This window comes from Stegastes partitus, unplaced genomic scaffold (assembly GCF_000690725.1).
Source record: "Stegastes partitus isolate 25-593 unplaced genomic scaffold, Stegastes_partitus-1.0.2 Scaffold83, whole genome shotgun sequence".
Classification (NCBI taxonomy): Eukaryota; Metazoa; Chordata; class Actinopteri; family Pomacentridae; genus Stegastes; species Stegastes partitus.
Genome location: NW_007577814.1, coordinates 379,537 through 396,102, shown reverse-complemented (window position 1 = coordinate 396,102; position 16,566 = coordinate 379,537). Strand labels below are relative to the sequence as shown.

At 39.4% G+C, this 16,566-nt stretch overlaps 1 protein-coding gene across 1 annotated transcript; it reads right to left on the bottom strand.

Moving 5' to 3' along the window:
* Nucleotides 1–619: 619 nt before the first annotated feature.
* LOC103353795 (phospholipase B1, membrane-associated-like) lies at nt 620–15,772 on the bottom strand. The gene is made up of 42 exons (XM_008276941.1): nt 15,659–15,772; nt 12,946–13,006; nt 12,677–12,740; nt 12,502–12,536; nt 11,710–11,776; nt 11,557–11,605; nt 10,950–11,015; nt 10,777–10,842; nt 10,625–10,680; nt 10,428–10,497; nt 10,238–10,345; nt 10,035–10,088; nt 9,423–9,491; nt 9,223–9,306; nt 9,079–9,139; nt 8,917–8,975; nt 8,515–8,588; nt 8,349–8,392; nt 7,786–7,894; nt 7,620–7,671; nt 7,426–7,506; nt 6,966–7,031; nt 6,749–6,849; nt 6,579–6,660; nt 6,182–6,286; nt 5,994–6,089; nt 5,827–5,898; nt 5,651–5,728; nt 5,462–5,522; nt 5,324–5,382; nt 4,622–4,689; nt 4,487–4,530; nt 4,260–4,359; nt 4,112–4,163; nt 3,885–3,965; nt 2,988–3,053; nt 2,732–2,826; nt 2,385–2,466; nt 2,174–2,278; nt 1,972–2,067; nt 1,755–1,829; nt 620–1,644 (listed from the first exon to the last, which is right to left on the bottom strand). Exons 1-42 carry the CDS (start codon nt 15,770–15,772, stop codon nt 1,345–1,347), a joined length of 3,327 nt encoding a protein of 1,108 aa, XP_008275163.1. The 3' UTR covers nt 620–1,344.
* Between the last annotated feature and the right edge of the window lie 794 nt (nt 15,773–16,566).

Genomic DNA, 16,566 nt, shown 5'->3' with positions numbered 1-16,566 from the left:
AAATTGCATTCAACATACACTAGTATGTTGAAATTGTTGTGTTTGCAGTGGTGAGAGAATAACAATAGTTATTTTGGTCATGTAAAAACACCAATTTCCATGTAAATGTATACATTATAATTTCTTATTTGAGCAAAAGAATGAAAGTTTTATCTGAAAATGTAAAGCGTGGAGAGCACAGTACACTGTTTTATTATTGTATTATAATGACTGGTGTGTATGTGGGTGTATAAAATGAGTGCATCAAGTGTTACACAGTAAATCTACAGTGTGAGCTGCCAAGAAAAAATTAGGAGGTGTTCGGTATAATATTTAAACCTGATGTGTGGAGAAGAAAAATTATAAAATAGCAGAATGCAAACAGGTCAAAATTGTACTTCAGCTTTTGAGTAAATGTGCTTTTTGTCACTTTAAGTTTGTGACATAATTAACAGAAGCTGTGGTTGCTTTCATCCCTGTAATGAGGTCACAAACATCCCTGCGTATCTTGTATCAGACGACGGCCATACTACGTCAGGTCTGGACCGAGCACTAGTTATCCTTCTGTATGAATTATTGCAAATGGGTTATTTCAAATGTACCTTCTCCTCCTCCCAAAGAATTTTTATTCCAGTCAGAGGCAACAGTGTTTTATTTAAACAGACATAAACAAAAGAAAAATTACATTGTCTTTCCCAATACCACAAATGTACAATTTTTAGACCCAGAAATACTAACTTAATTCAGTTATGAGGCAGGTATACTGCATTTACTTCACATTTATCTCATAATGTTGGTCAAGAGCATGTCAATGCATTTAAACACATTTTCATTTTATTTCAAATTCAATATACAAAGCAGTAATAACTTAATGCACAGTGAATGAGTGTAATCTATATGTTTGCACTTGAAAACCATTCACCTGTAGTAGTTAGTGAATTCATTGGTTTATTAAATCAGTTGTTAGACCAGCTACAACACTTAAATATGTCTTACCAGTTAATGCAACACACCTCACTATAAATATTTGCATCTGTGTGTGGTTTTAATGTAGAACTTATAGCAGAATCATATTCAATTGTCTTAATTATTGTTTTGTTTTTTTTTAAAGTACAGGCTGGTGTATGTTTTCCAGCTTTGCATCCAGCTTTTTGAGGTTCAAGGATCAACCAAAAAACAAAAAACTCTTGTAGTCATAGTAGACTGAGCTAATATATGCATTCATCATGTTGCATTATGAAAAACTGCCTTATTATTCTCACCAGCAACATTCTTAACCAGTCATTTTAAATGTTTTGAAGGCTGTTTTGTAGTTCCTCCTTTTTCCCTTGAATAGTCCCATACAAAAATATGATAAGTAGCACTTTAAAACCCTGTGCCCTTCATCTCCACCGTAGCCATCTTCATATTCCTACTCTGTCTTTTGGCTCTGCAGGAGAGGAGGAGCCAGGTGACGCCGCAGCCAATCACAAAACCAACAACAGCCAGCACAGCAGCGAGCCATGCTGCCACAGTGTCCGAGCAATCTGGGGGGAGAGGTGCTGTGGTCAGCGAGGGCCTCGTGGTGGTGGGTTTGGGTGTTGTGGTCATCGAGGGCTTCGTGGTGGAGGTGGGTTTGGGTGTTGCGGTCAAGCTGTTCACCCTTGTGAAGATGTAAGGATGCTCCTGGAACACACAAATAAGAAGACTGTGTCAAATTCACTCCCGCAAACTAAGATGTACACAACTAGGTCAGCTGTAGCCTGTGAGAAGTGCTCGGGCGGCAGCTTGCTTACCTCAGTTGGGCACTTGATGTCGTTCCTGTCATTTGTGAAAGTGTTGTATGCCTGTTTTTCACCCACTGGTTCCAGCTACAGACAGAACAGAAATACATCATTGCCTATTTCATGAGCAAATTGCAGGAAGATGCGATCATTTAAAAAGGCTTAATCTAAAACCCTGCTTCTGTCAAACACGGTTAGCCCTTTACGGTTTGCGTTGCCAAACTCTCACCATGTTATTCCACAGATTTGCAGCCATGTCAGCATGTCCCCGTTCACTGAAGTGGAAACAGTCCTGAGAGAAGTAGCTGTCGTCAGGTTTGCCATCCTGCAGGAGTAAAACATCGTTGTTTGTGAGTACAATGTGCTCCGAAGAGAAGGATTTCATACTGTCCTCAAGGTAAATGTTTATTTATGTGGAAGTGGGGCCTTACAAGGGTCACAGGAACGATGGTACTTCTGAAAAAAGGCTGGGAAACCACAGCAAAGTCCTCTCTGCCATCATAGCGGCCGCTGTACACCAGTCTTTCAGTCCTGACCTGACGGAAACAAATGCTGATGTTATCGCATCTAATGCAATGACCCAGTTTCATCCACACATTTTAGGAAGCACATATCTGGGTCTCACTGTTCCTGTCTGCTAACCTGTAGCTCCCGATTAATCTGTTTGACTTCAGCCAGTTCTGGTGAATCCTCTGATGGTGTAAGGAAGCATGTACAGACAAACCTATGGATAAAGAATAACATGAATGAAAATTAAAATGCTTTTATAAATGTTTAATCCTCACTGCTTACAACATAACATATTGCATATTGAAAAAAATACAGATTTATTATTGATTGAATCATTAGGTAGTCCTTTTTAAAACACAAAATTATCTTTTTCTTTGAGCAGGTATTTGATAATAATAAAGAGAAGCGCTTCTGACTTTGATTCGGTGGTCTTGATTTAATGAAGAACTGGTTTAGCATGAGTGGATGAGTGAACTTACGGTTGTACCACGTTGCACCCGAGACTGTCCCTTTTAATTCTGCGAAGGCCTTCAATTTCCAGGATTTCCAACACATTGACAATTGCTCTGGGAACCTACAGTCAGAAAGTAAGAAAACATGTTTGTTTTTTTTTCAGATTTAAAATCAGAATTGATCCTATTAGGGATAATAAAAGGATCGATAAGGAAAGTTGAAGGACCTCTTGAAACTGTTTTCACTTATAATATAATTTCATCATCAGCTATTTCATCCCACCTCTTTGTACAACATATCCAGGCTTGTCATCATGTGCTGGGAGTAGTTCTTAGGTGAGTAAGCGGCCTGTTGTTTTGAGAAAATGCAAAAGGATATTGATTAATTAATTCATAGTGAGTGAACACATGTACAAAGAAAAGCGGCATAATTAAGGCACATTTGAGGGAAACTCGCCAAGTTTGACTCCGTATCAACCAAAAAAGAACCATACAACATGTAAGAGCACACTAAGCAACAACTAACCCTAAGCTGTCACTACCACAGTCTCAGAGCTCATCTTAAATTGATGCTGCGCTTTCATATTCTGCTTCAAAGCACAAACATTAAAAGAGAGACTACCCTGGCAGTGGAGCATGAGGAGAGTACTGGAGAGAGAAGTTTAAAAAAAAAAGGCAAAATGAGAAAGAAAAACAGAGAGAGCGAGAAGGAGGGAGCGAGACAGAGACAGGATGAAGAGAGTCTGAGTTGACTTCTGTGTTGTTTATGCCTCTTACAGAACAAGGCCCGTCACTGTGCCTCGTGAGCTTGTTTAATGCAGACAGAGGCTAAGATGGAGGAGGGAGGGCTGAGGGTCGATCTGTGTCGGAGGGGCAAAGTGACAGAATGTGCTCATTGAAAAGAAACCACGTCTGCTCTCATCTCACTCTGACACAATAAAACAATTAGGGGAGGGCTGCTCACAAAGCTTGATTATTCTGCTCCAGTGCTTAGTTCCATTTGGGGAGTGATATCATGAGACAGCTCTACACGGGGCATCGCACAACAGTAAGGGGATGTTTAGCCACTCCACTACAGCGGGAGGTTCTCTTTCTTCGGGGGTGGGGGGGTGCTTTAAAAATGTCCTTCATCCATTGGATCACCCTGCGCTTCCTGTGACGACTTCTTTAAGCAGCTCACCCGGTCGTTGCAGTACTGACACAGGTCATTGCCTCCAATGAAGAGGGTCACAAGCTTCCAGTCGTTCTGAAAATCCACCGTCTATTCCCATTAAACACACGGTGAAAGATGCAGAGAGACAGAGGGATGAGGCAAGGATTAAATGACGTTCTTTTTCTTGGACATGACTATAAAATATTGAATCAGTGATGTATTAAAAATCGCCTGGTAATGAATATTAAACTCACAGAGTCAGCTTTCATGGCATCGATCATGCGTCGAATCTGCCCTGGGATTCCTCTGTACATGACGATGTAATAAAATTTCATGAGTGCACAAAATGCTCACAAAATAACACAAAACCTGATGAGCAACAGTCTACAAGTTTGAACTTACGCTATTTTAGCACCCGATACAGCCATGTTGAAGCCGGTCTGGGCTTTCCCTTCTCCCTTTGACATTCCTTTGATCGCAGGATTGAACTTCTTAAGGATATCTGATGTAAAAGAACAAAACAAGTAAGGGATTTTACTGCATAAAAGACTGAACTCTAGCTTTGAATCAGACCAAATCTGCCATCATGTGGTGCTAATGTGCATTACGCCTCAACGTAAAAGACTCACTGGGTAATGTTGTGACGGTCTCGAGGGTTTCATCCCCACCGATGCTTGTTAATGAAAAACAGACAAGCAGTAAAGCAAAGGTTCACAAAGCAGCATACATGAATGTGTTTACATAGTTTGTGCGCAGCCTCTCACCTCCATGACACTCCTCTGTACTCAGTTCTTAGCTCCATCAGACTTTTGGCCTTGGCACCAAACGCGGCCTACAAGCAGAAAAAAGCTGGTTATACTATTGAATCCTTTCCAGGAACATTTTTCTCTTTCACCCCCAGGCTCATTAAATTGATATTGCTCTCTCGCCTTATGCATTAGCTGATTTATAGGTTCCTATAGGGAAACAGAATTGGGTAACAGCATTGATCCACCTGTGGCACCATTACTAGTAACGCCTGATGCATTAACTGGTGCACATCCCATAGATGTAAAATATGACAGCGAGAATTTTGTATGAAGGTAGAAAATGATCCAGAAGACAAGAAAACATAAGAGTGTTGTGGTTTGTCAATATTATCATATCACTTGTGATGATATTAATGAAATATTTAGGATTAGGTCAAGAATTAATGGGATGATGTTACATTTTATCTAATTTAGTCGACAAGCAAGCGAGCAAATTTGATTTATTTTCCAAAGGTGGAAGAAAAAAAGGGAAAGATATTAAAACATATGAAGGAAGGACAAATAACTGTGAAAATATCAAATGAGGAAGAACGTGAGAGCAGCCAAAAGCTCTGGGGAAAACTAAGGAAGTGGGCAATAATCTATATTTAGCAAAACATTTACAGGATTTGTTCTGCTAAGTCAAATCTTTGGTCACATTCTTGTGCACAAACTTACCGTTAAAGAGTCTCCTACAGCACCCACCACCTTGATGTCTGCTGGCCGAACCCTGTGAGCTAATGAAAGGGCAACATGAATATATTTTACATTTAACATTTTGAATTTCACTTAACTGAGTATCGTCTGGATGTTTACCTGAAGTGGGCACGGAGTCGGATGGAGCTGTGTTCACACAGGAGAAGTCTCTGCCCCAGTTCTACAGAATGGCAGAGATATATCTTAGACATTTCTAATTGTAATCTGCTTCTTGGCATCATACATAAATAATAAACACTTGTCTGTCTAACGTTACGTTGTGTCTGAAAGACAGAAAGTATAACCTACTGTAACTGCAGCAGGAGTGGGTGGAGGACCTGGATAAGTGTAGCCACTATTGAGGGCAGTCCTGAAGAACTGGTTGGTCTAGTAAAGAAATAATAAATAAAAATAATAAAAAACACTGGTACACAAAAGCGATATTAGCAGCAATGTATAAATGAAAGTGCCTGATGATGTGCTACCTCAGAAGGACATTTCAGATCGATGCCAGCTGTGAAGTCTTGTTCAAAAGTCTTGTTGCCGACTGGCTCCAGCTAAGAGATTGTGAAAATCTGAGATTTATTTTTGAACCATTTTAAGAGAAAACGGCAAAATTACAAACATGGAAAAGGTCCTAATCAAATCCTACCATGTTGTTCCAAAGAGCAAGAGCCATGAGAGAGTGAGCTTTCTGGCTGAGATGAAAACAGTCAGGTGTAAAATAAGAGCGATCAGGCCGTCCGTCCTTAAAAAACACAAGTGGAAGAAATCAAAAATAGAAACAAACAGCTAAATGAAAACACTTATGTTTCAGCTCTGCCTGTTTGTTTGTTTTACCTCTGACACAGGGAGGACAACTTCTCTTAAGAAGGGCTGCAACACTACAGTGAAGTTGTCATGTGTGTCATATCTCCCAGAGTCAACCAGCTGTCTCATAGCAAGCTGGAGGAAAAAAAAAAACAGCCACAAGATAAAGATCAAAACAGTGGAAAGAAGTGTTTGACTTTACAGTGACAATTCTTTTGACGTGATGGTGGAACAATAGCAGATTCACTCTCTTTATCCTAAAAGATGTGAAGATTTTGTTGATTTTCTCTTTGCCAGCTTTTTGTGTCTGTCATGGTGCATATTGCACATTTCCCTTCTGGGATGAATAAAGTATTTTTCATTCATTATTGTACTTTTTTAAAAATTTGCAGTGCACGTAAGAAAACAAAAAGAAAAGTTTTTGCACCTGATAGGCTCTGCTGAAGTCCTCGAGCTGCTGGAATTCAACCGATCCCGCCTTAGGCTTCAATACGCAAGGGCAAATCAAACTGAAATACAAACATCAAAAACATCAAACAATGACGTGTGGAAAGTGTTTTGGTCAAACTGTTTTAAATGACCAGAGAAATCACTGACCTCACAAACCAGGTGGGGCAGCCCAGAGTTTTATCGTTGTGCACGTCACGCAGCGGTACAATGTTTAACAGCTCGACCAGGTTGACAATGGCACGAGGCACCTAGAAGACACAAACAGGTATCGGCCCTCTGAAATGTGGATTATTGTTTTGACATTGCAAACATACAGTGAGGTTGTATGTTTGTGTGAGTGTGGCGTAAGAAGATGAAAACATACCTCCTCGTGGAGTATGTCAAGAGCTTGTTGAATACGAACGGCCACATTCCTGGCAGACAAAAACACCTGTGGAGAAACATATTCCCACTCGTTCACTTATTGATTGAGTTGGCAAGTCATTTTTATAAACAAATGTTGGATTTTATTGGGTTCCTGAGGCTTGTATTCCGAACTGTTGGTTGAACTAAACAAGCAGTTTTGTCAGTTTTTGAAAACTGTGATGATCATGTTGACTATTATTAGTTGCCATAAAAGAAATAGATGATGATATTTGTGATTATCAATGTGTTCAGAAGAAATTATAAAGCAAAAAAAAAAACCATAAACTGAATGTCAACAGAGTGAAATTCACACAAATACACATTCACACAACTGTTGTGTGAAAATTATCAAAGCGTAATTCAAAAGTAAGTAGAAAACATGACAAAATCTGTAAAAAAAATAAAAAACGAGCACTCACGCTGTCTGTGCAGAAGTCACATAAGTCATTGCCACCAATAAACAAGGTGATCACTTTCCAGTCGTTGTGGAAATCAATGCGCTAAAGGAGATAAGAGGTACACCTTGTGTTGTTAATTTGCTAAGCGTGGACATAAAATGGAGACACGTTTCACATGAGATCATGTCTTAATGCGTTTGTACTCGCTGCCTTACCGAATCCTTTTTCATCATGTCCACCAATACGCGCACCTGTTGTACCACATCACTGGGAAAAAAACAAGTGCAAATTCTTTGTTATCATGTGCCAAAGGCTGTGCTATGACTTTATTTGCTTAGCCTCAAAAGTCAGAATAAAAAACAAGTAAAACATGTGACTGACCCACTCTTTGCTCCTGGCACAGCTTGATTGAAGAAGGATGCAGCATCACTTTGTGAACAGACTCCCGTCGAAAATCCAGTGACTGAGGGGTTAAACTCCTTCAGGATGTCTGCAAAGGATCATTGGAAAGATCAGAAAAATTGATTGGTACAGTTTGTGGCAGATATGGTCCTTTACATTTTTTTTTTATTTCTAAGTGTACAAAAGCAAACAATTAAGTCCATTTGCTTTTTTGTTTTTTGTTGGTTGAAAGCTTTGGAAAAAGCAAGTGAATGTAGGAAATGTCCCGTTGTGCTGTGTGAACACCTTTGTGAATTTTATCTTACATTTGTAATATGTTTTGATGGTTTTGCATTAGCAACCAAAAACATTAGGTTGATTCACATCAAAGGCGGGTACGATGGACTACATGAGGTCTGGCAGTGATAAGAAACTGTCATTTAGATGCTATCAGTGCTTCAATTGGCAAATGATGGGCGTCTGTTATTTAATAAAATACACCTTAACCCAGCCGTTGTATGTTATGCAATTTCAAAAAAAAAAAAAGAAGGTGGCAAACATACTTGGCAACGTGGTCACAGTGGTTATGTTTTCATCACCGCCGATGCTGAAAAGTGCAGAAATACGCTTTAGTTAGTTTTAAATGCAGCTCAGAAACATACCAAATGAACTCTTTTGTATTTTCACAAGTTATCAAAACTTGCAAATGCATCCTGTGACTTGCTGTACCTCCATGACAGCCCTCTGTACTGATTCATCACTAACAGAAGGTTGTCCACCTTTGCACCCACACCATTGGCTGCCTGCAAAACACATCAGATGTGACACAGCAAGACCAGAAACAGTTTAACTAGAGCGAACATTAATTAAAGCTTTACTGAAATTTCTGGTGCAACAAAGTCAGATGCAAATAGCCACAAATCATTTGAGAGTATTATAGCTCTTTCAAATCTTATATCTATCATAACTCTAATTGTTCACACATATCCAAACAATACAAACACAATAGCTCCACGTCTGTACATGTGTTGTCCTGTTCTCCTAAATACTGGACATCTTAAGTGCAAAAGTAGTTTTAAATATGGACCTAACAAATCAGAGCAAGCAAATGAGGAAAAGTGAAACACTTACTGTGAGAGAATCCCCGACTGCTGCCACCACCTTGATATCTGCAGGTCTGAGCTGATGAACTACACAGGAGAAAGAACAAGGGGATTGAGCATGATTGAGTTGAACAATATTTCCCAACATTTGCTAGCAGAGCTTCAAAAATATGTATCTGTATATATTTACCTGAAGTGGGTGTAGTAGGAGATGGACTGCGGTCTGTGCAATGTATCTCAGTACCCATAGTCTAAAAACAGACAGTATTCTTCACTAAATTGGATTAAATAGTCTGTTATTCTGCTTTAGAAATTGTCAAAGAAAGAATCTTACGAGATCATCTGGCGCAGAGGCCGCTCTATAAAACTCCTCTTTTTCAGCAGGGGAATTTATTTGTGTTCGCAGGAAAGGTCGCTCCTGGGATAAGGATTGATCATGTTAGTATTAAACAAAGGTGTTCTGTGAGTTGGAGAGCAGCACAATTAGATCAGTTTGTGGGCAACTTTTGAACAGACAGCGACGGCATGTCTTACTTGAGTAGGACAAGGAATAGAAAAGGCGCTGCCGTCCGTGACCTTGGCTGGGCCTGCCGATGGCTGAAGCTGGAGCAGGAAGTGAGCAGAGACAGTTGTGATTGGTTAAGATTTTTGGGTCAGGTGGTGTCATTCTGCACAGCCAATAACCACACAGCGTCTACCCATATTGATTACACAATTCTTCTCTTTATATGTGCATGCAGTGTGAACAGCGCCAGGGAAAATGATCCTGGAGATCGTCTCACATGGTTAATCTTTACATCTTTTATCTAACGTCTGGTCAGATACACAGACGTTCGCTGTAATCATTGTTCCATCTTTTGCTTTTAGTGACTCTTTCCTGGCTCATTTTACAACACATGGGCCGTGTCAGAAGAACATAAATGACAGGAAATAATGTGACATGCTTTATTGTCTCATCACAGATTTTTTTTTAAAAAATCGATTTAGTGTCGTTGCATTTAACAGCATGTTGTAGTTTAAGTAACATATTGCACAATTTAATACTGGATAAATTAAAGATGGATCTACAGCATGCTTCTCTGTAAAACAAAATATGCAAATTGTTCTTTTAACTATCTTCCGTGCTTCTAGTTTAAAAATACTTACCAGGTTTGTCCATAGCTGATTAGCTAATTGGTCAAGGTCGGACCACAGGCTTTCCTTCAAAGAAACATATGATGTATCCAAGTTACACATTAGCTCATTTCTTTCATGCACTATTACTGGAAGGCAGGTTGTGTAACTAACAGTTGATAGTAATGGTGATGGTAGCTATGAATGACATCTATGAAGAGCTCTTCTTTACTTACGGAGTCGGAGTTGGGTTCAAGGATAACTGGCTCAGACTGCAGGACAACGGTGAAGTCTGCACTGTCGCTGTGCCACTTTGGATTGTGCAAGACGTGACTTAGAGAGTCCTGAAAGCAAGTGGAATGGACAGTTGTCAGGAAAGCAGTGAAATGAAACACATAAATATTGTGTATTTAGAAGTATTTTTACCTGCAGTGATTTCAGAAGAGCTGCTTTATATAGACCTTGGTTTATGTTTTTATTTCTCATACACTGGCACCTGTTGCAACATTAAAAGCACACACATAACTGTAACACTGCAGGCTGCCCGCTGTGTAAGGTTTACTCCAGTTTATTAGTTTAAAATAATAAGCAATTACACAAACATTTTTACTTCAAACACTCACTTGTCTTGCTGATGATATCCGCTCCAGGTCACCACATGAACTAAAGTGCGCTGCAACTATAAACATACACCCAGAATATTATTATTACTGTTTTAATCATTTTACTGTTTTATCTGTTAATGGCAAAACTGTACTTTAAGAAAGTACCATACCCTTTCCTGCAGTATCTGTAAAGCTGCTTCCACGTCCTGCACTGCAGTTTTCATGTCTGCAGCGACCTGAGGCGCAAAGAAGCAGCAACACTTCTTCAGAAACCCCAATACAAGATCAGATGCAACATGAGGCATGTTTGTTTAGTAGATACAAAAAAAACAAGGAAACTTACATTTGGTGAACAGGCACACATTGAATCTGTCGGGACAACCAGCAGCACTAACTTCCAGTCTGTCACCTGCAGGGACATACAACAGTTAGCAATTACTGAGCTTCATATTCATTGAACCTGGCAGAGTAAACCCACAATATAAGGAGCAACCGTTTGGCTGTGAGCTGACCAAAGTAACCACTAAGACAGTGACTGAGACAATACTGCAGTGATGCCACATCTTCTTGTTCAGATGTTTCTGCAACTTTTTTGTTGCTACCATAAAATTTGGTTAAAAAAAAAAAAGCCTGCCAAACGGTAGATCAGAAGATCACTATTAGCTTCATATCTGCCAATTAAATATGAAGCTACGCTCAGGAGACAGTTAGCCGGGCTTAGCTGGAGTTGGCTTTGACAGAGTTTTGTTAACTGTGATTTGTAGTTTTGGTGAAAGTTGCTTGATTTCCCCCTGAGCTGTCCTCTGAGGAGGGAACAGCACACCATCCTTGATCTGATATTCTGCTTCCAGCTGAACGTCTTATTTATTTATCACCATATTTTAAGTGGGTAAGCCCATTCAGAGTAATAATGAAATGCATAATAATTGTTATGCAACGGTTGATTGTACCTCAGGTGAAAGGGAGAGAGAGAGTTCCTCAGCTTCCTCCAATAAGCTCCTAGAACACATGCACACATCTATGTTAAGAATCCTGCAGCAGTATTATTATGCAGCATTTCCATTGGTGACTGAGCATGTGTGTGTGATGTGTGTGTGTGTTACCTGGGCTGCAGTGAGGTCTGATCCACATGTTTAGCGATCACCTCAGGATTAAACATGGACAGCAGCTCTATTCAAACCACACAGACACAGTTGTAGAGACTTTAGTAAGCATGTATGTATAATCCATTACAACACTATCAGTCAGTGGATTATGCACATTATGAGATAAAAGCGGAAAGGACAGCTGGTGAAAGCTTCAATTTATGTTGCCAGTTTTTCTTGCTGTTATGTGAAATGAAGGTCGGCAATCTGTATTTATGGCCCATTATCTTATCCTTACAGATAACCTCAACAGAACTACGGGTTTATTGTTCTCACGCTTTTTCTACAAAGCGTGGTCTGAACCCGGCTTTTCCACTGACACAGTCTTGACTCTGACCTTGAACTGAACTCTCCACAAATACTTTCAAATGCATAATCACAAGAGCCCCTAATGCTATGAAAAGTATCTGTTTTAGCGTAAATACACTTAAAGTTAATAAGTGACAGAGCCAGATTGTGGCGGTTAACTACAATGAAATCGATGACCACAAAGGCCGAGCTTGAAAATGTAATTAGAAAACTAAATAGAAAGTCTAAAAAATCAGGCATACTGAAAGTACCGATACTTCCAACGTCTTGTCATGCAACAGCGTGATCAAATGAAGGGAAACAACACTGTCATTACAAATAACTCGTGTAAAAGTGAGAAAAAAACTAAAAGCAACATCAAGGATAGAAGAACAGTTACTTAGCAACAACACCGTTCTAGGTAATTGTAGAGACTTGCTGTAAGTGAGGGTTTGGTCTTACCAGTTAGTCTGCTGACAATTCTGGATGCTTCATCCCTAATCAAGAACACAGACACATTGTAAGAGAATATATTTAGTGTTTAATATATTAGGTTTAGCTTTTGATGTAGTCTGCAAACAAGGCATATGTGTTGCTACTCATAGTTGGCATCATGCACTGTATTTTTGCAGTCTACCTTTGTGAAAGTGGCATTCCCAAGGTGTGAACAGCTGCAATATCAGCAGGTCTGAGAGCATGGACTGAGAAAACAAGAAAACTAAATGTCAGCAATGTTGTGATACTCCAACAAACAATATGTTGTACAGTGTGCATTCAAATAACCAAGGAGAATGAAAGGATTCATCATTATACGTGTGTGTGTGTATATATATACATATATAAACTGAGCTTTCAAGTTCATAAAAGGTTAGTATTCTTGTTGATTATGATTGCAAAGTGCATTACCTGAGGATGATGGAGACGAGGCAGGTATTGGTGAGCAAAGTATAGACATGTAAGCTTCTGTCTGTAGCACGAAGAAACAGGATATTGAGTATAGGATTTAAAAAATACACATATATATATAACAATATTTGTACTACGTAATAAACACCAACAAGTCGTAGCTTACAGTACCTGGTCTGATTTTTCTGTTGAAAATTCATTTTCTCGCACAGCAACTCCAACAGCGTCTACATGTGACAAAAGGCAAAAAGTTAATTTATTTCTAAAACAGTGAAATAAAAGTAACTTGCAAAATTAACTCATGGGTGGAAACGGCAGTATAAATTTTGTATTTGAAAAGTTAACATGAAAGAATAACAATGCTTTCATCTTCTATGTGTTTCATTTTCCAATGAAATGCAACCGTTCTTAGTCATAGTAAAAATACTAAAGGGCCTGTTTTTGTCATCTGGACCAAGACTTTGGTCCCAACGTGGATGTAAGGATCTAAGATTTGTTGTTGGGTAAGTTACAACTGATTCATGGAATATTTACTGAATGTACATTTCCTGACTGCTTGTGTCAGCAGACTCTTCTCAGTCTGTGCTATAAACTTCAGTCTGTACGATTCACTCTTTTTATTTGTAGCCTAAAGTCCTTGAACATACACACTGTACGTTTTTCAATTCCTGTGCACATCAGCAACAGGAAGACACCATATAATGCTGGTGAAAGTATAAACTCTGTCATACAGCCAAGTACAGTAATGTGGTAAGTAGAAGGTAATGTGCAGATGAAAGTATAATCTATCTTCACTCTCACTTGGGAAAATGTCCAACTAGATTAGGTACAACTCGCATCAACCAACAGCATGAACATGACCACAACAGATCCTTGGAAAAGCTGGCTGCCTATTCAGTCACTATCACTCTGATCTCATCACAAGGCTGCTCTGAATGACTTACTTGCCGCAAATCCGTAACTGCAGCAAGTAAATCAGTGCAGTAAAAGTGTCTAACAAGTTACGAATTTTGGCCTGTCCTGTATTTACCTGTAAATGTAGCGTAGGATCCAACAAGGGCTGCCAGAAGCAGGAGCGCAGATGTAGCCATGATGAGGTGAGATACTGAGTGCTGTCCACACTGAGGGGTTTGTGTAATTCCCTCCTCTTTTCTCCTCCTTCAGCCTCAGAGAAAGAATGACTGTGAGCTTTCACCGACAGTAAAAGCACACTGTACCTGTGAAGGGTGTGGAGAACGCAGAGTCCCAAAGGGGCAAAGTTTTAGAAAGGAAAAGAAGAGGACGAGAAAGGTGACTTCATCTCATGTGAGAAAAAAAATACCCATTCCTGCCAATTTTCTACTTTTATATTCTCCTCCTATCTGTTTATCTGATCAAGCAGGCCATATCACCTCCTCTCTGTCTCCACGGCGGTTTGTCAGCATGCCACTTACATTTTAACCTGTAAATCAAAAGTATAGCCTCGTGTCTTATAAAACAGCAGACATTTTATGATGGTCAGTGAGATATTAAGTCATGTTTACGACCTTCACCATCATACTTAATAAATCATTAATATATTTTTACATTTTATATTTAAATGGCGAAGGCTCACAATCGCTTAGAAATAAAACAAGTATCATCTTTTGGTCTATGTTTTAAAAAGCCAGACAGCAATATTTAAAAAACTATGACTGAGCTGTATATCAATACCTGGCATGTTAGTATAGCGTGAAACCTTTAAACATTATTCCTAATAAAGGGTAGTTCTCTGTTTTCAGTTAGTCTATTGCATCATATTGCAAACAAGCTGTCTGTTCAGAGTGGAAACAAAATTAGTTTTATATTCCCCCCTCCATATAATTATCCTCTTCTGAAAAGGTAAGCCAGAAATGTCATATATCACTATCTGCTTCATCATTTCAGTGTGTAGGAAAGGCTTTGTGGACATAGTGATAGCAACCAGAGTCATTTTCCAGTTAAATGACTACATTTCTGATTCACAATAAAACTCATTTGGGCACAAAACCACAACAACAGTTTAAAAAATGTAGTTTTCATAGAGACTTTTCCTGGATAGGAACACTTTATTTACAATATTTACAGAATTAGGTGAACAATAAGGATTATATGATAGTACGCAGTTTCATTGTAAATTATATTTTACATGCAGTTGTTTAGTTTAGAGTTGTGCCAGTGCACAAGATACCTCCTTACGAGAGATGACAGGTGATGAGGTGTAACTTCCTCTTGTGTAATGTCCTTGTGTTGTAAAATGATATGTTAACAACCAGCAATTTAGTAAAAGACGACAGGTTCACTTTTGGAGATGTTTAGAGATATGATTAGATTGCTATATACTTTACGAGTTTGCCCTAAGATGAACTTTGCAGATAGCCCGACCCTTGGAATCACGGCAGAGTAAAACAACAAGATAGCTCGACGTTGTAGAGTCATCAGATTTATATCAAGCAACAAAAATTAGGAGATGTGTGACAAATAGAAGAAGAAAAAAAAAAGAATAACTTAGAGAAAAAAAAACCTGTAAATGAGGCAGTATTCCCTATTATTGTCAATGCACCACATCAGGAAACATCTTCAGGAAGAATGGTGTTCATTGTTAAATGAGTATTTCACAGAAGGAACACTGAGGCTGGTTTAGTGGACCACCATCTCACGAAGACGTTCTGCTGGATGTTGTTTGGAACCCATCTGTAGATTCCTACCCGCGGACCTGGAGGTTGTGGATTCTGCACTTGGAGATCTTTGGTGTGTACCGTGAATCTCTTGGAGCTGTAAGCGCTCCAGCCAACTCCTGGAAACACAACTGCATCATCTCTTTCCACATCCTTGTACATTTCCTCCTTCAGCCCCTGGTGCTGAAACTGTCCTCAAACTATTATCACAGCGTTGGGTTTGTTTGGTCTGTCGATACACGTCTGCCTGTACCTTGTCTTTCTGGCAGATATTTTGACCTGTTGTAGGTGGAAAGGAAAGGTGTTACTTGTAAAATCAGCAGATAGCAGAACATCCCCTGATTGCAATCAAGTCATCATTCATTTTATTGGTATTTATTTTATTGTTTATCTTTATAGGAATAGTGGACAATTTAAAATGATTGCACTAACGTTAGCAGACAGCTGATTTGTATCTTTTGTTTCTGGGCATGTAGATGAAAAACAACCACAGGACAACGATTACACTCCATACAGTAAACAACATGAGAGACGAGTGCACCCCTGTGCAATGTCAAGTCAATGTCAAACGATTCCAAATTGCAACATAATAAATGCAATATTTCTAACTTGATAAACAGAGTGTTTTCCCTTATAAACAATGAAAGCAAACACCTTAATAAAACTGTATTGAAAACCCCAAAGGCCCCAAAGTAAAGATCAATGCAACAAAAGTAAACACACCTGTGATCCCTGATAGGTGCAGGATGGCGCAGTTGGTAGCACTGTTGTCTCGCAGCAAGAAGGTTGCCGGTTTGCGTCCCGGTGGGGGCACCGGGATCTTTCTGCGTGGAGTCTCCATGTTCTCCCCGTGCAGTGTGGGTTCTCTCCGGGTTCTCCGGCTTCCTCCCACACAGTCCAAAAAGGTTAATTGGTGATTCTAAATTGTCCGTAGGTGTGAATGTGA

What these genes read in the sequence shown, in the direction of transcription:
- LOC103353795 (XM_008276941.1), bottom strand. Translation starts at nt 15,772, where the DNA reads ATGTGGAAAGAGATGATGCAGTTGTGTTTCCAGGAGTTGGCTGGAGCG. An exon ending in CCTCTGCGCCAGATGATCTC is followed by an intron (nt 9,140 to 9,222) that starts GTAAGATTCTTT and finishes GTCTGTTTTTAG; the next exon opens with ACTATGGGTACTGAGATACA. An exon ending in ACATCAAGTGCCCAACTGAG is followed by an intron (nt 1,645 to 1,754) that starts GTAAGCAAGCTG and finishes TGTGTGTTCCAG; the next exon opens with GAGCATCCTTACATCTTCAC.